Raw genomic sequence first — 25,219 nt, 5'->3', positions numbered from 1 at the left:
ATTCACTAATACCAGGATCTATTATTATAATGCAATTTTCTAGGATTAACCCGTCAATTGGCGCGCGGAGTGTCCAAAGCACCCCAAGAATAGAAATCTATCGATAAATTAGCGAAATATTTGTGCAGTCACTTACAAGTATTAGCGTTTAATTAATATAAATAACTTAAAGGCATTCAACTGCTATCGTATAACAAGGGAACGTCACATAGATGTTATTTATTAAAAAATAAATCTGAATTCGTAAATATTTTACGTAAAATAACGAAAAACAAATTGTATGTGCATGGCACCCCACGCGTCTATCTATGTAAAAAAAAGCACGCGCCTATTGGCGGGTTAAACAAGGAATCACTTTTCGGGACTTTTAACAAAAAACGATAATAATGCAATGTGAAACTAAATATTTCTTTGTTTTGCTTGAAATTTTTGCGGGTATTATTATTAGTTTTATATCTTTCATTTGTTTTGTCTCTAGGAAACAAATAAACATCTAGTTTCACATTGCATTATCATCGTTTTGTGTAAAAACTCGCGAAAAGTGATTCCTTGTTTAAACCTCGAAAATTGCATAATATTAATGGCTCCTAATATTAGTGAATCTATGAGGGGGAGAATTATCGGTCAGTGGGAGAGTGGTAAAACCACCGGACAAATTGCCACTGCTTTGGGAATTTCGAAGCAAACGGTCCGTCTTTGGGTTAAAAAGTTTCAAGGCGGTGGGGATGCGGCATTGAAAGACCATAGGAAGAATAATAGTGGTCCAAAATTATCAAATGAGCAGGAGGACCAAGCCTTAGTGGATTACCTAAGCGAAAATCCGTTTGGTAATATAGCTGATGCCATTCAGGAGACGAATTTCCCTTTGTCAAACACCACGGCGAGACGTCGAATGAATACAGCAGGTATTCTTTATCGTTTCTAAATTCTTACAAAATGATAGGTATAATTCAACAGTATTGTTGATATATCGCTATAATTTGCACATTTTTTCTAGGAATTCATTGCTATCGCTCTGCTAAAAAAATCTCGCTAACTGCTCATTACCGAGAACAGCGGATGGGTTTCGCTCTGGAGCATTTTTCTACCCCGATTGAAGACTGGAGAACCACCATATGGACTGACGAGAAAGTATTCGTTTCCACCGTCGAGCAGCAATGTCACGTATGGCGGCCGGATGATACGCGGCTTGACCCGAAATATGTGGTTCAACGGGACCGCAGTGGACGCATAACTTGTGGCTGCTGGGGGTGGATTTCAGGTGACATTGTCGAGGAATTAGTAGAAATTTCCCCCCGAATGTGTTCCAGGGAATATGTATCCATCCTGGAAGATATATTACTGCCGTCAGTAAGAGCAGTTTATCCAGAGGACGAAGTTCCCGTAATTAGGTTGGTGCAAGACAACAGCGCAGTGTACACTTCTCACGAGACTCGGCAGTGGTTCGAAGAGCACCCGGAAATCGAATTGGTGCAATGGCCTGCTAAAAGTTCAGACCTCAACCTGATTGAGAATGTGTGGGCAAAAATGACCAGTTAGTGGGCAGCGCCAGCACACAGAACAAGAGAGACGGTGCTAGAGAATGCTCGAAACGTATGGGAAAAACTGCGGTACGAGCCCGACTTTTTGCGCAACTTAACAGCCTCCATCCCGAATAGGCTTAATCAAGTGTTGGATAGGCAGGGATACTGGACTGATTATTTAATAGCTCCTGACCAGTACCACCAACATGCTTTGAGGGGTTTTAGTGGGTAGGTGTCTGGAATAGATAAGTCCCACACTATCAGTAGTCTGTAATTGATTTGCAGATTTGCTGGTGTGCATGAGCATTTCCCCTGTCTAAAAAAAAAAAACGTCTATCCAAAGAATAAGACAGTTAAGTGTGTTTATACTTTTCTAATATGATTCTAAACTACAAAGAACACCTTTCAGTATTGTCTTGCAAGATTAAATGTTATATAATATTATATTAATATTTACTATCCTATAATTAAGCGCCATAAATATATAATAATCCATTAGACCAAATATTTTATAATGTATTGTTACATGAGTAATTAAACATTTTGTAACGATATATATATAATACTTATTATTTAATATAATTACAGATACATAATAAAGAATGTTGTTAAATAAACTGTAATTCACTTTCATCGTTCAAAAATTATACCAATAATTTCAATTGAATTTATGTGAAAATGATATAGACGGAGAGCTGGCTACATGGCGAGCAACATGCCTCGGTGCAAGCAAAATTTTACCTGGAAAAGGCTCGATTGTCACCGGCAAAGCGAAATCCCGACCGTCAGAAGGCGCACTGGAAGCTATATGCGTGGGCGCGCGATCAAACTTGTAAATTTTCCGACAAAAAAAACTGACGATTGGCAAGGCTGAAAATTTGCACAGGTATCGAGGAGAATGAGAAATAGCAGGGAAAAAATTGTCAGAAGAGCAAGTGGAAGCTAAAGGGTTGTCAGAAGCTGCTAAAGTTGCGAAAAATGTCGGAAAATTTACATGTTAAGGAAAACTTCTGACAATTTGCATTTGTATTGTTTAAGTATAGAATAAAGTGCGTGCAAAGTGTCAGAAGCCAAAGTGGAAGAGATCACGAGAAATTCGGGGGTAAAGTCCAAGAGCGTCTTTCGGCGCGCGGCGCAGCGCCCAGCGGACCGATCGCTTTTCTCTTCATTTTCACATCGTACATGATTTAGAGCACTTCTGACAATTAATATGAATATTCGTAGAGGGTTGAAGGAACTATCATTAAAATGTCAGAAGTCAATTGAGAAGATATACATGTTTATAAGAAATTTTAAAAATTAATTTTATTTACAAACAATTCAATTTTGAAATTATCAATCGGTTTCGTAATCAGTATCTTGCACATTCTCTTCACATTCAGGATCTTCATCGCTATCATATTCGGACTCCTCGTTATCAACTGAAAATAATAAATAGTTTAGTAAATGAAATAAATCATGTATGCAGGTAAGAGTTGCGAATTGAATATTACCTTCCGAATCGTCATTATCCAAAATGATATCCTTCACCGATGGGGGCAACTGTGGGCCTTCAAACCACAGGAAATCGTATTTATTTTCAGTTAAAGTCCATCCCGACGTTGCTGGCTCGAATTGGATTGGATCCGATAATGTAGCGTTATTCCACAAGTGTGCAATATAGTGTGCTCTTCTTATCTGTTGTTGAAGTTCGGTGTAGCAAGGTGGCAAGCAGGAAGAGTCGAAGTTTTTAAAGTTTTTTTTTAAGAAAGCTTCGTCCGTATTTTTTATTTTATAATTACGGAGGAACATTTGAAACCTGACGTTATCGATTTTTTTAATTGACTCAAATCCATACATACTGCAAACGAATGATTCTATTTTTAAAAATATTTCGGTAGTATCGATCGACGTATCTCCTAAGCTAGCAAATGCCTTCTGAAATTCCTCTTTTTTCCCGAGGATTTTAAATGGACGCTGTTTGCCTTTCCTAAAGAATGCAGGATTATAATCGCAACCGGTCAACGCGTGAAATCCTGGCAAAGCTTTGCATAGATCTAAACCTAAAAGTGTATGAAGCGCATTTACATCTATAATATGACGACTATTGGAGACTCCACATTCAATATAAATTTTCGCTGTTATTTTGTGCAAATTACCTAACATAATTACAACAATATCTGTATCAGAGCACTTCACCACAACATTACAATCTGAATTTATTTTAGACGCATGATAAACAATTTTAGTATCAGCCTCTTCATGCGAAGGACAAAAAAAATCGTATTTCAGCGTTCGAACAACATTACCATTAACGACGCTGTACGAGTAACAATGTATATAGTTTAATACAATAGTTTTATTTCCTATAAAAGGGGCTACATCATTACTTTGCCAGTGTGAAAAATACTGTACAGCGACCCTCGGTTTGTATACCTGAAACGCAGGTCAACGGCCAAACGACATTGAGAGCTGAGATCCATCTCTCTTCTAATATAGCCCGCTCATAAAACTTTCTCTTCCTCTATTTCATAGTTTTCGAACTCGAAAATGTAGACATTTTTTTTTCACTTATATTTCATTATTTTAATATGCTTATATTAAAGATATTACAATCACTCAAAATATTGCCGACGTAACGATAAGTATAGTTAATTAAATTTATGATTTCTTCTCAATTGACTTCTGACATTTTAATGATAGTTCCTTCAACTCTCTACGAATATTCATATTAATTGTCAGAAGTGCTCTAAATCATGTACGATGTGAAAATGAAGAGAAAAGCGATCGGTCCGCTGCCACGCGCCGAAAGACGCTCTTGGACTTTACCCCCGAATTTCTCGTGATCTCTTCCACTTTGGCTTCTGACACTTTGCACGCACTATATTCTATACTTAAACAATACAAATGCAAATTGTCAGAAGTTTTCCTTAACATGTAAGTTTTCCGACATTTTTCGCAACTTTAGCAGCTTCTGACAACCCTTTAGCTTCCACTTGCTCTTCTGACAATTTTTTCCCTGCTATTTCTCATTCTCCTCGATACCTGTGCAAATTTTCAGCCTTGCCAATCGTCAGTTTTTTTTGTCGGAAAATTTACAAGTTTGATCGCGCGCCCACGCATATAGCTTCCAGTGTGCCTTCTGACGGTCGGGCTTTCGCTTTGCCGGTGACAATCGAACCTTTTCCAGGTAAAATTTTGCTTGCACCGAGGCATGTTGCTCGCCATGTAGCCAGCTCTTAGACTAATATGCATATGATACTTGGAATAAAAAATCATATTAAAATCACACACTTTTTAACAAAATCAGGAGACAACTGGTTGTCACTCTTTCGACAGTTCCTCTCAATACCCCCAATTTCTTCCATTAAGGTACATAGGTGAGGTAGGCGGGGTAATTTCAAAATCTGGCATAGTTATAGAGTTGCTCCTAAACGCATCAACATATTAGGGGTAAGCCATACATGGCGACCAGTGTACAATGACCGGCAGAAATGGCGTCCCTTGATGCGTTTAGGAACTGCGTTTTAGGATCCTTCACTGTATACTCTATTCTGCTAGGCGGAGAGAGGGGAATTGAACGCGATAACTATAGTAGTTCGTCTATCTCGCTCTAAATGTGTGAGTGCGAGAGAGAGAGCTTTATACGGCATAGCAGGGCAAGCCAGGCGTCCCGAGGCTTATTTCTATCTGTGCCATTGCCTATGGCTATCTCTCTCGCTCGGTAAGAATCATTCGTCCGTCCTTATTTAGGCCAGTTCTACGCCAATGGATACTCTCTAAATAAGATTTTCTCAGGCGACACCATTGAAGACTGCGATTACAGCGGGGATTTTAAAATACTGTGCACCTGTCACTGTCAAACGTCAGTATGAAAGATTATTGTCGCTTACAGCGTTTGGTGCAATTAACATTATAAGTCTGGATTATTATGTGATATTCTGTAATGCACATATATATATACATATGTTAATTTACTTTTAATTTTTTTAAACCAATAAGTTATTGGCATTATAGAAGAAACTCATTTAAATATAAGAATATACTGGTTTCCACTTATGTAACTTTTCTTGTAAATATAACATAATTTTAATTAATAAAATTCACTCGTTTATTAATCAGACTAAGAAGAGTTATTTCTTTTAAATTTTAACATGTATAGAATAATATCCTAAACGCACACACTTAACTAATTATTATTAGAGAAATATTTTTATAATCGTTACACATTGATAATAATATATCTCAATATCCTTCAGTTTAAAATATCATTTACATTGAAGAAATCTTGATCAATGGTCATGAAGAGTTCGTGGCTCAGTGGCTAGGTCGCTTGCCTCGAAAATTAGTTAGAGCGCTTTTGTCGGTGGTTCGAATCCCGCGGGAGATATTTTTTTTTTTTCGTTTTAAAAGCATTACTATCTTTTTTTTTGTTAATTATTTGGAAGCATTGCTACTGCTTCCAAACATATTTTGAAAAGTTTATTTTGCCCTGAAAAGGGCAGTTAGTCAGACACGGCTAGAGCTTCCTAATTTTTGTCAAAATTGTATGTCCTACGTAACGTCAGTTCGTCTAGTAGTCAGTCCAATATCCGCGCCGGTCAATAACTTGATTGAGTCGATTTGGAATCGATTCAATTAAGTTTTCAAGAAACTGTGGTTCATGCCGTAGGCCGTCCCACACAGCTCTTGCATTCTCAAGCACTGCTGCTTTCGTCCTCTCCCTTGGCGCGACCCATTTTTTGGTCATTCTCGCCCAAACGTTTTCTATAATATTTAAATCCGGACTCTTGGCCGGCCACTGGACCAGTTGGATTTCCGGATGATCCCCTAACCAATCACGAGTGGCGTGTGAAGTGTGAACTGCAGAATTATCCTGCACTACATGGATTATTGGCATATCTTCGGCAGAATACACAGCACGAACACTTGGAAGAAGCACCTCTTCAAGGATCGTAATGTAGTCTACAGAAGACATCTTAGGAGGAACCTCAACCAATTCACCTATCGTGCCTCCTGACACCCACCCCCAAACGCACACGTGATTCGTCCAGAGCGATCACTCTGAACGACGTATTCGGGGTTCATCCGAGAATCGCTGGGCCTCCAGTGCTAGGATTCTGTAACTTCCCAGCGATGATTGTCGGTATCGCTAACTACCGATAGTTGTCGCTTGCAGTAACGAAAAGAGCGATTCTGTAACTTCCGTCTATATGGATTCAGTAACTAGTTATCGACAACTTTCGGTAATTGAATCGAGTTACCGAGAGATATCGCTAAGAGCGATTCTGTAACACAAAGTTTTCGATAATTGTCGTTAAAAATGGCGGTCGCTAACGAATTCTATCGTTAACTTAACGACGACTGTGATAGGCGTCGGTAGAAGTTTACCGAGAAAGTAAATATAATAAATGTCACAAATATTTCTTAAATTAATATTTAGATATCACAAAAAAGTACTTACAATAAATTTTCTTTATAAATTAAGGCTTACAGTAAAAATCATAGGAAATAAAATTTAATATTTTTCCAATTTTTATATTTAAAAATAACTATATATATATATATATATATATATATGTATATATGCAGAGGTTTTCTCTAAAATATAGAATTAATTGTATTATTTAACTATAGCACACAGGCACTAACTGTACATTGTCTGACTCAAATAAATGTTAAAACATTAATTTTTAATACTTTTTTTAATTAAAATATACTTACGTTTTAATACTTCTTTTAAATAAAATATGATAATTTTGCTATAGTAAGAATTGCTATAGTCAAAATTGATATAGTCAAGTAACATAAAAATTCCTATTTCGGTTGGTATTAAATACACCAATATTACCAACTTCCCTAGAACCTTAACGAATTTTATCGTTATCGTACAAATATGAGTTGCACCGACTATTGTCGTAAAACTAAAGTTACAGAATCGCTCATTCGTTAGCGCAAGCGATAACTGTCGGTAGTTAGCGATACCGACAGTTGTCGTTAAGGGGTTTGACCCACTTGAGGCCAAAAACACTCACAATATAATAGTTGATGTGGTATATATTATTTATTACGAGCATTGTGAGTTTTTGGTGGAATGCGTGCAAGGAAAAGCAAATGTTTATTAAAGTTATTCGTCGGATAAATTTTATATTAGTACCGTTGAACCTCTAGCGACATCTATCTCGGTCGTTGTTAAGTTATAACGATATTATTAGTTTTCCTTTCAATAAAAGACTCAGTGAAATATCAATTCTCAGCTAAATGATTCGGTTTAGTACAATTTATATTAACTTCAATTGTTCGTAACTCCGTCGCTTAACTAAGATTGAACTGAGAGTTTTCCTAAAAAGGAAAGGTACGTTTATTCGGTAGGATTCGGTAGGATTCGGTAGGTTACCGACAGTACCGACATTACAAGCGACAATCATCGCTGACTCTGAGTTACAGAATCGCACTTAGCGATTTCTGTCGGTAACTGGACTTAACGATACCGAAAGTTGTCGCTAAGAGTTACAGAATCCCACTACAGACGTGAAGAAAACGTCGGTCAACGGATGATACAAAAACCTTTTCATCGGTCCAGATCACCGTTTCCCACGTTTCACGACTGGTCGCTAAATTTTCTAATGCAAACGCGAATCTTTGTTCTCGGTGCTGAGGATTAAGAGTAATCTTGCGGGCTGGACGATAGCAATTAATGCCGGCCGCGTTAAGTCGCCGCCTACCCGATCGTTCGGATAAAGGAAATCCCTTCTCAACAATTCCGTCAACTACGTTCCCGAAGGAGTCTCGCGAAATGTAGTCCACTAGGAGTTGGTCCTCTACCGGTTGTGAACCAGCAGGTCTATGATTATTTGCACGGTGATCACGCAATGCGTTACCACCGCCGCGCTGAAAAGCGGTAATCCACCGGCGAACGGTTTTCACCGAAACACCTGTAAGCGCTGCAATTTCTAAATTAGATTTTCCAGCCTCCCAAAGGCCTACAATTCGCCCCCTCAACCAAACTTCGATATTCGGTGCCATTATACGCGAAAACTAATAGCGATGCGCGAGCTCTAACCACCTAGACTGCAATGAAACAGTTTATCAAAAAGAAACAAGCTATTCAGTGGTTTGTTTACATGCACTTCCGATCAAAACAAATGCCGAAGAAGCGAGCTCCTGCTCATATGGATTAGATTACAAAAAAAGCATAAATATAACATTGTATATTTTAAGGTTTGCAAAAATATTTTTGGAGGCAGTAGCAATGCTTCCAAATAATTAACAAAAAGAAAAGATAATAATGCTTTTAAAACGAAAAAAAAAAATATCTCCCGCGGGACTCGAACCACCGACAAAAGCGCTTTAACTAATCTTCGAGGCAAGCGACCTAGCCATTGAGCCACGAACTCTTCATGACCATTGATCAAGATTTCTTCAATGTAAATGATATTTTAAACTGAAGGATATTGAGATATATTATTATCAATGTGTAACGATTATAAAAATATTTCTCTAATAATAATTAGTTAAGTGTGCAAGTTTAGGATATTATTCTAGACATGTTAAAATTTAAAAGAAATAACTCTTCTTAGTCTGATTAATAAACGAGTGAATTTTATTAATTAAAATTATGTTATATTTACAAGAAAAGTTACATAAGTGGAAACCAGTATATTCTTATATTTAAATGAGTTTCTTCTATAATGCCAATAACTTATTGGTTTAAAAAATTAAAAGTAAATTAACATATGTATATATATATGTGCATTACAGAATATCACATAATAATCCAGACTTATAATGTTAATTGCACCAAACGCTGTAAGCGACAATAATCTTTCATACTGACGTTTGACAGTGACAGGTGCACAGTATTTTAAAATCCCCGCTGTAATCGCAGTCTTCAATGGTGTCGCCTGAGAAAATCTTCTTTAGAGAGTATCCATTGGCGTAGAACTGACCTAAACAAGGACGGACGAATGATTCTTACCGAGCGAGAGAGATAGCCATAGGCAATGGCACAGATAGAAATAAGCCTCGGGACGCCTGGCTTGCCCTGCTATGCCGTATAAAGCTCTCTCTCTCGCACTCACACATTTAGAGCGAGATAAATTAACTACTATAGTTATCGCGTTCCATTCCCCTATCTCCGTCTAGCAGAATAGAGTAAACAGTGAAGGATCCTAAAATGCGGTTCCTAAACGCATCAAGGGACGGCATTTCTGACGGTCATTGTACATGCGGCTAGATATAAGGCATTAGATACTATATAATGTGTATTATGTGAAATTAATTATATATGGAACAACTATAAGCTTTGTTTTCATATATATTTTATGCATCAGGTTGTCTGTGATAAAAATTTAAAGTTTACCCACGTTTATTGCGGACAAGTGGGCTCAGTTCACGACATGCGGGTATTTAAACTATCCGGATTCCCTAAACTGCTGAATGAAAATAATTTCCCTGACAATGGCCATATATTAGGTGATGCAGCTTATTCCATCTGTAATTACATAATGGTACCATTTAAAAATAATGGACATTTAACAGAAGCACAAATAAATTACAATGCTATACATTCTTCTGCGAGAATGATTGTAGAAAGATCAATTGGACATTTAAAAGGAAGATGGAGAAGTATCCTTGATACGCTTCCTATGACACGGACAGATTTAATTCCACGTTACGTAGTAGCATGTTGCATTCTACATAATATTTGTGTTTTACAAAATGACGAAATAGATATTAATTTAGTTATAAGAGAGTGTAGTGATAGCATTGAGAATAGTGATAACACTGGATTTGATAATTCTTTGAAGCAAGAAGGGATCATTAAGCGTAACGAGATAATGTTTCTTTTAAACAATTAATTTTATTTGTGTAAAATATTATATAAAAGACGCGAATGATCAAAAAGGTGACATTTATTGTAAATTATGATTTTATATTATGACAAAGCCTACTGCTACAGAAAATTAAACAGATAACCGTGACTGTACTTAAATTTTTGTAAATAAAATTTTAAGGTAAATTTTGCATTCATTAAATATATCTATTTGTTGTTTAAATATATCTCCTTCTATTTTTATTCATATGCTTATTATAACTTATAATTTTATAAATTTTCATAAAGCTGAAATTTTTATTTATCATAAATATAATCAAATACTTCACCAAATGCCAAATCATATAAATGATAATAAAGATGACCCTGGTATCTATAGTGATTGATTTCTGCAAATTACATTTATACATGTATGTTATTTATGTTGAGCTCTTTTGTAAATATTATTGAAAAAACTGCAAAATAATATATGTTATTATAAAAATGTAATATTTCCTGTGTGTGCACTTCATTAAAAGTTATTTTATTTAAAATAACAAAAGTAGTAACATTATAACTGGTTATAATAAATCTTAACATTAATAAGTATACTTTTTGAGATAAACTTTGCAATTTACTTAACATATATATAACGAAAGATTAATGGTACTTTAGGATCGTCTTATGACAAATGTCAAGCTTTTAAAAACAATTTTTTACACTCCTATAATAGTATTAACAATTCTTATTTAGAACAGCGAACTTGTAAATGCACGTTTTTATGCATATTTCAAGGAAATATGTATTTATGTATAACTCTCTCTTAATATACTCGTTATAATTATAGTAGCAAACTATTATTTAGTTAAATTGGTAACTACAATTGTTTATAAACTATTACTATATATATGTAATTTTGTTAATATAGTATCATAATTGTATTAATATCACTTTATAAGAACATCAATTTCCTAATATTAATAAATAGTCTGAATATCTTTGGCCTTCTTAAAAACAATCTTATAAATCTTAATGCTATGTTCTCTCACGTTCAATTAGCTTGCTCAATAACTTTTCTATGCTGTCAAATCTCTTCATTTTTTCATAATGCATTCTTTCAGTATTTTTTCTTTTTATTTTCTTTTCTTCTAATAAACTTTCTACTAAATTAGTTTTTCTTCTCTTAATTGGTTCTGGAAATTAAATCATACAGAATTAACCTTAATATCATGTGGTATAAAGGATTATAGTATTAAAAAAAGTTTATTACTTTCTTTTGTAGTATTATTATCAACAACAGATGATCCAGCGACACTTAGTGGTTCTACCCAGGGCTGTTTATGAAATATTTCTTGTAAGACCTGAATTTTAAAAATTTATGTTAAAACAAATCAGTAGAATATTTTTCAGCCCTCTCTCTCTCTCTCTCTCTCTCTCTTTCTTTCTTTACAAATATTTCTTCCTTCTTTCACAGCAAAATGTACTACTGAAAGTACACATAACAATTATATTATAACACTAGAGCTAAACAAGTATGGACTTTAAGGTTTATGGAACAATATATTGGTTTTATGATTACATTGTCAAAATAGAGAGTATTACTCATAAAAAAAATTTTAAATGAAATGTCTATTATTTCATAAGCGAAAACATTTCTATTTACCTCAAAATATTTCCATTTTTTGCGAGACTCTCCAGAGGTCTTGTTGTGATCAATAACATTTTTATACTGTCTTTTTAAAGCTTGAATTTTACTGCAACATTTTTCACTACTTATTTTACATCCCTTTTCCATCATTTTAACAGAAATGTTATTCCATAAACTTTTCATGGACCCTTTATGGGTATCTTTATGTTCTTTATAAATACTTATTAGTAATAAGGTTTCTGACTCAGACCAAATATAATGATCATTCTTATTAAAATTATTGCTGTTGATATTACCTTCACCAAATGTATAAAATTAGAAATATTAATATATTATATGGATTAATTAATATATTAAAGCCTTACTCTCAATAACAGATGAATCATTGCTGTCATTTCTATTTTCTTGCATAACATCAATATTTTGAATATGGGCATTATTTGTTCCTGTTTGTAATATTATTTCGTTATCTATAAACAGAGAAGTACATAAACAGTTAAGCTTTAATAAATAGAAATCTATAGAAGTACCGGCTTTCTTTACCTTCAGGATTACCAGCGTTGTCAGCTTCATATTCATCTTCATTCATACTTTGAATTTCGAAATTATTTTTCGCCACAGCTAATATTGATTCGTAATATTGAGTATCTATTAAAAAACATAAATATTATGAAAATTTATTATTTGTAACAAATATAAGAGCATATATCTTACATGACTTTAAAATCATGAAAAGTTTAATACATATTTATTACGTTAAATAAAATTAATTAATAATAATTATTTAAATACCTGTTTTGGCTTTCAAAATCTCTGCAGGACTAACATAAACTGCGTATTGATTTTCAAATTTGTCTATTAAAATGACATTCTCCTTCATAGGATTCATTGTTACCGCCATTTTACACTCATTTAAAACCCATCTTCAAAGTTTACTCTAACTGCCTCACCTCGAAAGCTACAGTAGTTACAGCAGAGATGAAACGGGAGATTGCTCATGCGAGGTCCCGAGGCAATCCCTACCGGTAGGCGGCGCTGGTGTTGGCAAACGCGTGTCTCAGGTCCATCTAACCCCTAACGCCATCTATCGGAAGAGACCACGAAGCACGAGCGTTAAGCTTAGAATAGGGTAAAACATATATGCATTGTTGCCAGAAAGCGGAATAAAGAGAGAGCGGAGATATTTTCTCGGACCTCTCTGTCTTTCTCGCTGTTAGCTTCTAGCAGAAGAGTCGAGGCAAAATCTTTCCGTTTCGCTTTGCCGAAAATCTACCAATAATCGATGTCATTTATATTTGCAGGCCAATGCCTTTATACATGATTTTTTCAGCATATTTATTTATCAGCATTGACTTATTTAAATCAATAATAAATTAAGGAAATGCGTATTTGATATATAATAATTATTTTAACTATAATTTCATCGTTATATTTCGCTTATTTCCGTAAAATCTGCATTTCTTTAGTTTATTATTGATTATTGTAAGTCAATGGCAATTAAAAAAAATTTAATCTTAAAAAAAAAAGAAAAATAGCGATCAGGAATCGAACCCGGACCCACGAATCGCCACGCGATTACCTTACCGCCTAGACCACGAGGCTTCTTCAGAGCACCGTAAACAGATAGTCTTTTTAAGGGCTTGAAATCTTCTTTTAAACCATATAAATAAACGAGCAACCGACAGCTTTATTCATTATTATTCTGTCATAATGGTACACAAATTAAGGAATAATTATATTTTGAATAGTTTTCAAAAGCTTTTCCAATAGCCAAGAACGAAGATAAATAATCAACGCTCGCAGTTTCCGTTCTTGGTTATTGGAAAAGCTTTTGAAAATCTACATTATATAATTATTCTTTAATTTGTGTACCATTATCATAGAATAATAATGAATAAAGATGTCGGTTCTTCGTTTATTTATGTTTCAATAGAAGATTTCAAGCCCTTAAAAAGACTATCTGTTTACGGTGCACTGAAGAAGCCTCGTGGTCTAGGCGGTAAGGTAATCGCGTGGCGATTCGTGGGTCCGGGTTCGATTCCTGATCGCTATTTTTCTTTTTTTTTAAGATTAAATTTTTTTTAATTGCCATTGACTTACAATAATCAATAATAAACTAAAGAAATGCAGATTTTACGGAAATAAGCGAAATATAACGATGAAATTATAGTTAAAATAATTATTATATATCAAATACGCATTTCCTTAATTTATTATTGATTTAAATAAGTCAATGCTGATAAATAAATATGCTGAAAAAATCATGTATAAAGGCATTGGCCTGCAAATATAAATGACATCGAATATTGGTAGATTTTCGACAAAGCGAAACGGAAAGATTTTGCCTCGACTCTTCTGCTAGAAGCTAACAGCGAGAAAGACAGAGAGGTCCGAGAAAATATCTCCGCTCTCTCTTTATTCCGCTTTCTGGCAACAATGCATATATGTTTTACCCTATTCTAAGCTTAACGCTCGTGCTTCGTGGTCTCTTCCGATAGATGGCGTTAGGGGTTAGATGGACCTGAGACACGCGTTTGCCAACACCAGCGCCGCCTACCGGTAGGGATTGCCTCGGGACCTCGCATGAGCAATCTCCCGTTTCATCTCTGGTTACAGTAGGAAGTGCTAGTAAGTTCGTGACGTCATGAATATTCCCTAGAACTCTTGCAGCAACTTATGAGTATACTGTAAGCTATAAGCGGAACGGTATTAATTTTACTTTAAGTACTCACAGTAAATAACGGAACGCGCCCCTTGGGTAGTACCGAAAGTACTATACACTTCTCTGCTGTACAGCGTAGCATAATTCAAAATGGCGGAGTAGGCAACGCTGGTCAGCAGTGGTCAGCACTCTAGTCAGTAGCAGTCAGTAGCGGAAACCAATCAAAGAAAGAAAGAAAGAAAGTTTAACCCAGTTTAACCTGGTTTAACTCAAAGGAAAGAAAAATTATAATTCACGTGTGTATTTCGTCTTTCGTCATGGATTTGCATTTGCTGTCACAACTAAAGTTTGATTCATCTGAGAATAACTGGAGTCATATGATTGAATATTTGAAACCAAATTTATTTATTGATGCTCCTAAAGAATATAATACATTCATGATAATAGCTAAAGTGTCTGAAATATTAGTAAGTAATTACGATATCCCAGAAAATGTACAAGTTCTTTTATTAAAATGTTTAGGAAATTCTTGTTATAAAGGATTTACATATATTAAATGCAACATTAGTAGCAGCAAGGATAAATACAACCGTGAACTGTATTTAAAATTGAGTGAATTTAGCACTGAACTAAGTTTGAAAAAGGAAGGTTACTTGGGTCAAAAGGGCTCTTTCTTCCCTTATGGTGGTGTTGCTACTTGGGCTTCAGATCACATTTTATTATATAAAAATTTAGAAAACATTGATTGTAAAACTGAACATAATTTAGTTAGATTAAATATTCAATTCTTAAGCAATCTCATAGCATTTGCATTTGATGATATTAAATTTTTTTCTGAATTTAATGCCCCTAGTTTTTTAAAAGAAAGTGCTTTAAAAGAAGCCATAATGTAAGTTCTTGATTTAATACTTTGTTATGTATTTATAAAACATTATTTAATTTTGATCATTTTTTATTTTATAGAACGTTTATTGACTCAAATCAGACTTCCCTAGCTAAAGCCTCGTGTGTTTTTATACATAACGCACTAAAAAGATTACCATCAAATTATATTAATTATGATGAAAGACTAAACTTTTGTGTTCCACTATTTAAACTTATTAAATTGGGACAAACAGCAGCTAAAGATACATTATTGATTTTAATGTATCAATCAATAGACTTACATAATATTTATGATAAGCTTTCCTCAGAAAATAAATTATATACACTAGAGATCATTTTTAGCGAAGTCAATGACTGTATTTATAAAAATGAAAAAAGTCAGCTAAATAGATTGATATCACGGCACATGGTTGAGTTTCTATGCATTAAGTTTTGTGAAAAATGTGATACAATATTAAAAACTTATAATTTATACTTAAATGACATGGAGCCTGTTGAAATTATAATTCTTTTAGATATACTGGGTCTTATTTCATCAGATGAACATGAACAAAGTAATTATATACAAACAAATAAATCTTTGCTGATAAACACTGTTTGTAAGTCATAATACTTAATTTATTTTGTCTAATGGAAACTTTTCTAACAGTTGCATATAAAAGATTTTATCTCATCTGTAACTATAACACAATATTATTATATATTGGTTAATTTATTATTAACCCTCTGCTTTTATACTGGGTTATTTCTGTATCTAGAAAAAAATTAGCAAAATGTATATTATCACTTAAATTTTGATGTATAATATATCCTTTAATCTGTCATAAAATTTACATTGGAATCAAAAAATAGAAGTATTATTTACTTTATAGTTTAATTAAATTTTGACAATGTTTTAATAGAAGGATGAGTAAAAAAATTTGTGAACCCTGTGTATGTACACAATGGGAAATTGAATTGTGTATGCTTCAGCTATAGTTTAGTGTACAATTATTATGTTACAGTACAGAGTAAAGTTAGCCGAATCACACATAATTCAATTTCCTACAATCTCCCACAGTGTGCAGTGCCAGAATATTATAGTGTTCAGGTTGAGGGTTAAATGTTGTAAGTGACATTATTTGATTAAAGATTATATTTATTATGAACAGTGATTTATTAATTTGTAGAGGGCCACAATTTTTCTATAAAAGTTTAGCCATTTTTTCAAGTAAAGTTAAAAAATAAATATATGTAACATATAGGATTATGTAAACTGAAAGTTTGGTACTGGCCACCCCAATTGTCTCAAGATAAAACTAAAAAAGTGATTGTTAATCAATGGTTAAAAACTATTTTAAATATAATAATATATAATAAACGTATAAGTGTTATAGTGAATTAAATCAATTTTTTATGCTGCTATTAGAAAATTCCCAGTATGGCTTAATTTAATTTGTGATAAATTAAAAATTTTTCAGATCTACTAAAATCATTACACACAATAGGTAAACAGAGTAGTAATTTTTTTACTCCTGTCCAAAAACTAAGTGACATAGTATCTGTTACAAAAGCATATCACCTTAACAAAAATATTCATTGTAACAATGATTCATATCAAACAGATCTACAAAAATATAATGATTTTGAAAATCATCCTGGATTTGGCTTTAAAGCTGCATTGATGCGTCTTATAGGAAACCTCTCATATAAGAATGAATTTGCTCAAAATCTTGTAAGTATTGTGAACTAAAGGTCAGTTTTGTTTGCCTTTGCTCTTTATACTTTATGTATTTTTTATAATTCTGACTTATATAAGGGATGAAGACAGAAATATGAAAAAGTATAGGCAATAAAAAAAGACTAATTGTATAGGATAGGGCATTGGAAAGCTTGGATATACTAAGTGATATGTTGAGGGAGAAACTTATTTCTAGTTTTGCTCTAACTTCAGAACATCAATTTATCTAGCAGTGTGTGATATTCATAAAATCTTTAATATAAAGGGGTCAAGTGATGCGTTATTTTAAAGCCCTTAAATTGTTGTTTACAATGTTATGTATGTTTTTTTCAATTTATTCCACTATTGGCAATATATTAAATTAAAAGAATGAAAAAATTTACATCTAACCATTTATCTTTTAATAGTTTATATACTCTAGATATGTTCCTTGTGGCAAAATTGATTACTATTTTAAAAAAATCAGCATATTTCTAATTACAAAGGCATCAAATGACCAATTTTGCTATCATGGTTACCATTGACTGCTATATATTGAAGAAAATATTTTTTAAATCATAGTTGAAGAATACTGTATTATCTATAAGAATGTGAAAAAATATAGTACAAGAGATACTTAAAAATATTCAATAATGATTGCCATAAAATTATTTTCATTGTATACGTATGATAGTCAACGTTTAAAAAATTTAATACATTGTAGAATAAACAGTTACAATTTTTTTAAACTATTGTGGGTTATTTCTAGCCCATTATTTTTCATCTTTGGTTTGAAGTGCTAATGTAATAAGAACAACAATAGTAATAGTAATTTCTTCCTCAATGTATCACTCAAATGTGCCAGCATCCTAAAAGTATTAATTTCCTGGAAATACTTCTGTTAAATTTCCACTAATATAAGTTTTTTAAAGAAGTGAATTACAATATGCTTTTTGTTAATAATATTAACTATAGCTTTTTTACTCTTTTTAAACTGATCTTTCAAAATAGCATAGTTCACTCTCATTTGTAATTTAATCAGAAATAATTTTGTATAAAGAAATAATTTGAATAACAAGAAAAACTGCTATTTATACCCTTGTCTGTGGAGGACAGTTACATTAACATGAAAATATCATGCCACCAGTATAGATCACTTAACAAAAAGTGTATAATGAAAACAGTAAAATTTTTGAAATTTAAGCAAAAGTATGTATATTGTTAGGATCGTTAAATTCCAATTAATCCTCAAAATTTGGAAATTTAACATTACTTATTCATTAAATTGGAAAAAAATAGATTTTTAAATTGCCACGTCCACATGTTACGTAGCATCGGACTCGTTAGTAGTAATATATAGAATTGATTTTTCTAAACTTGTATTATATTTTGATGAACTAAAAAATGTATATACCAAAAATTCGATTCATCAATATAAATAACATGAACATTCTTTTATTTTCATGAAAGTAACTATTTTTAACATATTTATTTGATATTATGAATTTACAATTTCTAATATCAGATTCGGATTCAACAAACATAAAATTCCTAAAAAAATAGATGCTACAAACATCCCATGACTTTCAAATTTTTGTTTCGCCTTATTGGACTCATCTACATTTTAAATTTCTGAATTTTGGTTTTAAGTAATTTCAAATTCAGCGACTTGAATAGCTTTTATTATAACACCAAAGAATTCAAAAACATTTCTTCCCAACACAAAAGCAACTCATTTAGTCATTTTCGTCTCTACAGTCAAGGGACTATTAACCCTGAACAATAAACATTATACTAGCCAGTTTAAACTAAATATTAATTCAAAAATATAAAAAGCATTAGTGCATTTGACTTATAATATACTCAGCAAGATAAAATAATTATTTTCTTTTAGTTAAGAGAACTTGAAGTAATTCAACTCATATTAGATTGCTGCAATATAGACGCTAGAAATCCATGTATCCTTTTAAATAAGAGAAACAATTAATTTAATTTAAATTGTTCAACATATGTTTGCCTTAAATCTATAACTATTTTTATTTATATACAGTTATAATGGAGTGGTCCATACTTTCTCTTCGAAATCTGTGTGAAGGAAATACGGAAAATCAAAAAATTGTAAAGGCAGCTAAAAAATTGAAAACTGTTGAAGAAGCATTAAGTAATGTTATATGAAGTAATTGTTTACAAATAATAGGCATTTATTCTTTGATACATAATAAGTAAACAGGATTGTATTTTCATTGATAAAGAGGTACAGACTGTGTTCCATTATTACCGCAAGTAAGATGCAACTATTGAAACTTAATAATTTGTGTTATGTAAAGTATACATTCTCGGTACTTGTGGCTTACGTGCATTAATAATGGGACACGACTGCAGTTAATACAATTGCATCAAAATGAGAATAGGTAGTGGTGTATATGCATATAATAACACTATGCTCTCGGTCAGGTTTTACCATGGAGGACATGGAGGTACATACGAAGTACCTGGAGAGAACGTAAGGTCCCACTATGGGCGAGGGGGCTGAAAGGTGAGACATGAGGGGAAGAAGCTGTCCGACATTTTGCTTTGTTAGTGTTACGTCTAGAGATGGCCTTTTGATGCCGATACCTAGGGATATCAATACTCTTTTCTAAAGTATCGAATACTTTCGAGTCGATACCGAAGTGGACGATATATATTGAAGTATTGATATAAGGTATTCAACTGTTAATTGAATGTACAGTCCTCCGGTTCCTGTTATATAAAATAATATTAATCTGTGATCAAAGTGGTGAAGGACGTTTACGTTCATGATCCGATCCAGATCACGATCCAACCTAGCCGCAGGAATGCAACGTTGAAAAAAAATTACTAGATGGATCAGAGGCTTCCGCGTAAGCTCGATCCGCTCCGATCAGGAGATTCAGAGGGTTGGTAATCAGACTGATCAGAGATTTGGCTACCGCATTGGGGTATTACCATGGAGGTACGAAGTACCTGGAGGGAGCATATGGCTTGTTTCGTCCTATAAATGTGAAGCCGAAGGATGGGGGTAAAATGGCTGGCCGCCATCTATGATTGTTGATAAATATAGCACATAATAACATATATATATATGTTATATTTTGGACTCCACAATCCCGTGACTGAAGACAAAATTAATATCACGGAACTTTGTGGTTCATGGTCCGGTATGTTTCTGGTAATCCATTGTTCATTACGTGCTTTATTACTTTGTTACTCTCAAACTGCTAAATCCTACAATTTTAAAAAAATATGGTTGAGCCAGCAGGTAAAGGTAAGTGAAGTATATTTTTCCATTTTTATTTTTAAAGATTAAATATGAAATACTGTACATTGTTACATTTGAATGTTTCAAATTGCAGATCAGAAAATGAAATAATTATAAATAATTAACAATTGGCGGCAACTGGGATGCACATACACCGGAATCAAAGTAGGAAAAAGGTTTGGAAGTTTAAATTGTTTCATCGTTCCGTTTTTCTCCCGCGGTTTAGTTCTGTCTATTTCGAAGATATTTTAACAAATACGATGTCGCTGATGTCGCACGTTAATGAATGGTTTTGTCTTCGGTCACGGGATTGTTGAGTCCACAATGGAATGGTTTGGTTTGGTTCACGGGATTGTGGAATCTAGAATATAACATATATATGATATATATACGTTATTATGTGCTATATATATCAACAATCATAGATGGCGGCCAGCCATTTTCCCCCACCACCTTGCTTCACTCCCACGGGCATATGCTGCTCGCTTGAGTATTATTAACATGCCAACGGCGAACGGACATTGACGTAATTGAAGTGGCAATAACTATTATCTAAAATAATTATAATTTTAAAATATATAAAAATGATAAGCTGATATTACAGAAAGCAATTATGTTTAAAGTGATATAAGTTTAAGGTATATTTTTGTAATCCTTTGACAAGGATATTGTACAAAGTAACTGAATTAATATTGATTTTTTTCTTTAGATTTATGAAATAGAACAATAAATAGAAGATGACAATAGCATAGGTATATTAATGATATAAAATAAATAATATCTGAAAATATTTGTGTTTTTTTTTATTACTATTTATATGTAACATATCAGATCCATGTAAAAATGTAGATTCTACTTGTTATAATAATAACTTAATTCTATATACATATATGTTTAACGTATGATAAAGAAGTAAATAGTATTTATAATACTTTAAATGACAGTATAAGTATTGCTAATTGTTGGAGATTGAAATGTCGGTACGAGCGGTCTGGGCCTCTCTGCGGATTAATTTTCTTGACCTGAAGTTAGCGTTTTTCTGCGAAAATGTCTTTCTGCGATTTGGTCTACGACCCTCAGACTGTCTCGCTACCGCTCACACTCAGTCTTTCAGTTTTCTCTATCCTACCTTCAACAGAGGTCGATAGGTGGCCAACGGCGCAGAGCGCTCTCTCGTTCCTATAATTTGGGTCCAGTGTACATATAGATGCCCAAGATTACCGTGATAAGTGCGGCTCGTTTCAGTTAGTCTAGACTCTAGACTGTAAAATTTTCTTAAAATTTTGTAGCTTAGCCATTCCTCTACCCTTCTGCGATACCACTAGGACTACTAGATCGCAACCCTTTTTCATTAGTATTATCGTGGTCTCCAGGAGAACGCAATCCTTTCTTTTCTAGCTTCGTTGCCTGGGCGTCTCAGGTACGAAGTATCCTGCCCTGGGACCTGGGTTTTTAGGCAAGGTTGGGATTACAAAATTGATCAGTATATCATTGTGGGTGTTTTTGTTTCTACACAGTATAATCAGTGATCGATCATTATCATATGTCACATTTCATATTCTGTATTGAACATATTCAATAAACAATTTTCTACCAGTTAATCTCAGCGTTATTTTGTCTCCCGGCGTTCTGCCCTCCTATATATAGTTATTAGAAGAGGTCTCAATCTATTTTTCAACACTAATCTATGTGTCAAATAAAAAGTTACCCACTTTATACATTTTAGTAATAATTTAAAATTTATCATTATTTGGAAACCTTATAAAATTTCTTTCTGAAGTCATTTTTGAGCAATGTCTCCTCTTCACAATTGCCTTATCAAGAAGAAGCATAATTAGTGGAATAAATTTTTGAATGCATACATGAGTTTTTCTCTAACTCCGGCATATAGGAGATTCGTGTTAGTTGACTATAGCGCACAGGGTGATGGTTTCTGAGAGCGCTGATTCGTCAATATATATCATGTAGTGCCAACATGAAATGGTCCGTTATTAATAGATGAATACGAAAAATGAGACCCATCCGCCATTTTGGAGTGGAGAAGTGTTTACATGCTAGTTGTAGCAGAAAGAGGTGTGAAATGGAAAAATGTCAAATAGTGAGGTTACTAAAGTAAAAATGGAAAATAATGAATGGAAAGTTCGAATATTCTTACTTTCCATTCATTATTTTCCATTTTTACTTTAGTAACCTCACTATTTGACATTTTTCCATTTCACACCTCTTTCTGCTACAACTAGCATGTAAACACTTCTCCACTCCAAAATGGCGAATGGGTCTCATTTTTCGTATTCATCTATTGGTAACGTACCATTTCATGTTGGCACTACATGATATTGACCAATCAGCGCTCTCAGATACCATCATCCTGAGCGCTATAGTCAACTAACACGAATCTCCTATATGCCGGAGTTAGAGAAAAACCCTGTATATTACACATGTAAAGGGAATACGCATGGGGTAAAACCATTTACGAAGAGGTGATATGACTATATGAGCTAACAGAAATAAGAAAATGTACTAATTATGTCTTCGTAAAAGGTTTTACCCTATGTGTATTCCCTTTACATGTGTAATATGTGTTGTATCACTTAATTTATAACTTTGATATTATTTAGGAAAGGAAAGTAAATGAACTTAACACCAATGTTTTTTTGAGCTAGGCTCAAGGCGGGAAGCTCATACGACATAAACCCTCCTGAATGAATAGTTTATTCTTTTTAGTTTTACACAAAATGTTGACAAAAATACGAAAAAGTTGTGATCGCGTACTGATTAACATTCGTACTGAACTGGATATACTGACTGAATGTTCTTACGCTCAGTCTTATATATGTTATAGTGGTCGGACCCTGAAGAGATCCGGCTAGTTCTAGGTATTGTACTTTGATGGTTTTATTTAAAAGCCGCCTAGTTGTATCATAGGCGCGCCGCGAACTTTTGATGTGTACATAAAACAAGACCGGCATACAAGCCGCTACTTTCAACAGAAAAATCAAATTCCTATGCTATGTCATCAATAAATTAAACTTAACCATATCCACACACACACACACACACACAAATAGAAATAAATTGACTTCTTTCGAATTACGAAACAATATGCCTTCAACAATTGATTCACTAATTATGCTTGTTCTTGATAAGGCAATTGTGAAGAGGAGACACTGATCAAATATGAAAATATGACTTCAGAAAGAAATTTTATAAGCTTTCTAAGTAATGATAAATTTTAAATTATTACTAAAATATGTAAAGCGAGTAATTTTTTATTTGACACAGTATTAGCAAAGTTTATACTGTCGTTTAAAGTATTATAAATGCTATTTATTTTTTTATCATACGTTAAACATATATGTCGAATTAAGTTATTATTATAACAACTAGAATCTACACTTTTACATAGATCTGATATGTGTTACATATAAATAGTAATCAAAAAAACAAATATTTTCAGATATTATTTATTCTATATCATTAATATATCTATGTTATTGTTGTGGTTCATTCGCAGATTCATGACGAACTCAAGAAATTTTTGTATAATAAAGATTTATTAAGAAGTATTACAATTTCTCTTTTTATACAATACGTTGTCCAAGAGTTATGAGCTAGTTAATAGTGTATTAAAAAGGCAGAGGATTGCCTACAAAAGTCTAAGAGGTAGGAGGACTGAAGGTCCTAAAAGATTCGACTAGTTCCTCTTAACAGTAGACTCGAACTGATTTCTAGGGCTGCACATTTGGGGTTCTTACCCTCAAAGTGCAGCGTTAAACATTACTTTATATGGTAACATTTGTGGGTCCCGATGGTCAAATGCGTCATTGTTCTAGAACGTTCGACTGTCGTCGAAGTGCATTGGCCACGTGTCGGGACTTAGCCTTGGCGACAATGTGAACGACCTGCGTTAAGTGGTTCGTGATACACTTTAGGAATTTATCGCTTTAGGAGTATTTCTCCTTTACAATAGGGCTAATGATATTTTAACATATTTATAATGGGTTTTGATTTACTGACAAATTTTTTAAATGATAATGTTATTAATAATATTAATAATGTAATGTTTATGGTAATAAGGGTTATGTATGCTTATTTTGTATACATAACACCCCTCCCCTCCTGGAAGAAGAGGGTGGATGATCAATAATCGGCGTATTGAAAATTTGCCACTTGCTCAGGTGTGACAATAAACATGTGCGTTGGGGCAGCGTCGTGAGTCGTCCGTTGCTGGGACGGCGACGTCGTCCGTTACGATGGCATTGGATGGCAATGTCGGCATTGACCTGACTCTTGGCTTAGGTTTTGGTTTTCTGTGAAGAAATCGCCAGATTATTTAGATGGTTAATCCTATGATGATTAACGTTGTAGTAGAGTATGAGATGGCCATATGCTGATAGATGTGGTGTTGTCCTAGGTCTTCGTTTCCTACATCCTTTTTCAGCTGTTTTAACTGGACGCTGAGCGTGTTGAGGTCGTTGACCTTGTTTAGGATGTTATGCAGCCTGGGAATTTTGGCTGTACAGGGTTTTTCCCTAACAGCGGAAAATAGGATTATATTATTTAACTATAGCAATGAAGCACTTACTATACATTATTATAATTAATAAAAGCGTAGATAGTTACAATTTAATGGTTATTTTAGTTTAATTGCTTTTATTATTCATTATAAATGTCATTTTACTCAATTAATCTTGGTTACTACGTTTAATATTTAAATTAAATGGAAAA

At 33.4% G+C, this 25,219-nt stretch overlaps 1 protein-coding gene across 4 annotated transcripts; it reads left to right on the top strand.

Moving 5' to 3' along the window:
• Positions 1–14,785: 14,785 nt before the first annotated feature.
• LOC136785976 (ataxin-10) lies at positions 14,786–21,301 on the top strand. Of its 4 annotated transcripts, XR_010824736.1 has the most exons (7): positions 14,786–15,516; positions 15,591–16,111; positions 16,973–17,226; positions 19,106–19,169; positions 19,262–19,465; positions 19,666–20,497; positions 20,586–21,300. XR_010824736.1 is itself a non-coding variant. In XM_066747367.1 (5 exons), exons 1-5 carry the CDS (start codon positions 14,945–14,947, stop codon positions 19,384–19,386), a joined length of 1,536 nt encoding a protein of 511 aa, XP_066603464.1. In that variant the 5' UTR covers positions 14,786–14,944; the 3' UTR covers positions 19,387–21,301. The 4 variants fall into 4 exon arrangements, 2 of the variants coding, with proteins under 2 accessions (XP_066603464.1, XP_066603465.1); XR_010824735.1 differs by having other exon boundaries at positions 19,262–20,497; XM_066747367.1 differs by having other exon boundaries at positions 19,262–21,301.
• The last annotated feature ends 3,918 nt before the right edge of the window (positions 21,302–25,219 follow it).

Source organism: Prorops nasuta, unplaced genomic scaffold (genome assembly GCF_024137725.1).
Source record: "Prorops nasuta isolate Cenicafe-Biocafe unplaced genomic scaffold, Cenicafe_Pnas_1.2 PNAS00003, whole genome shotgun sequence".
Classification (NCBI taxonomy): Eukaryota; Metazoa; Arthropoda; class Insecta; order Hymenoptera; family Bethylidae; genus Prorops; species Prorops nasuta.
The sequence above is the reverse complement of the archived record's forward strand: the minus strand, read 5'-3'. Positions and strand labels throughout refer to the sequence as shown.

Coding starts and splice junctions, on each gene's coding strand:
- LOC136785976 (XM_066747367.1), top strand. CDS start 14,945: ATGGATTTGCATTTGCTGTCACAACTAAAGTTTGATTCATCTGAGAAT. Junction 15,517..15,590: donor GCTTTAAAAGAAGCCATAAT/GTAAGTTCTTGA, acceptor TTTATTTTATAG/AACGTTTATTGACTCAAATC. Junction 16,112..16,972: donor TTTGCTGATAAACACTGTTT/GTAAGTCATAAT, acceptor AAAATTTTTCAG/ATCTACTAAAATCATTACAC.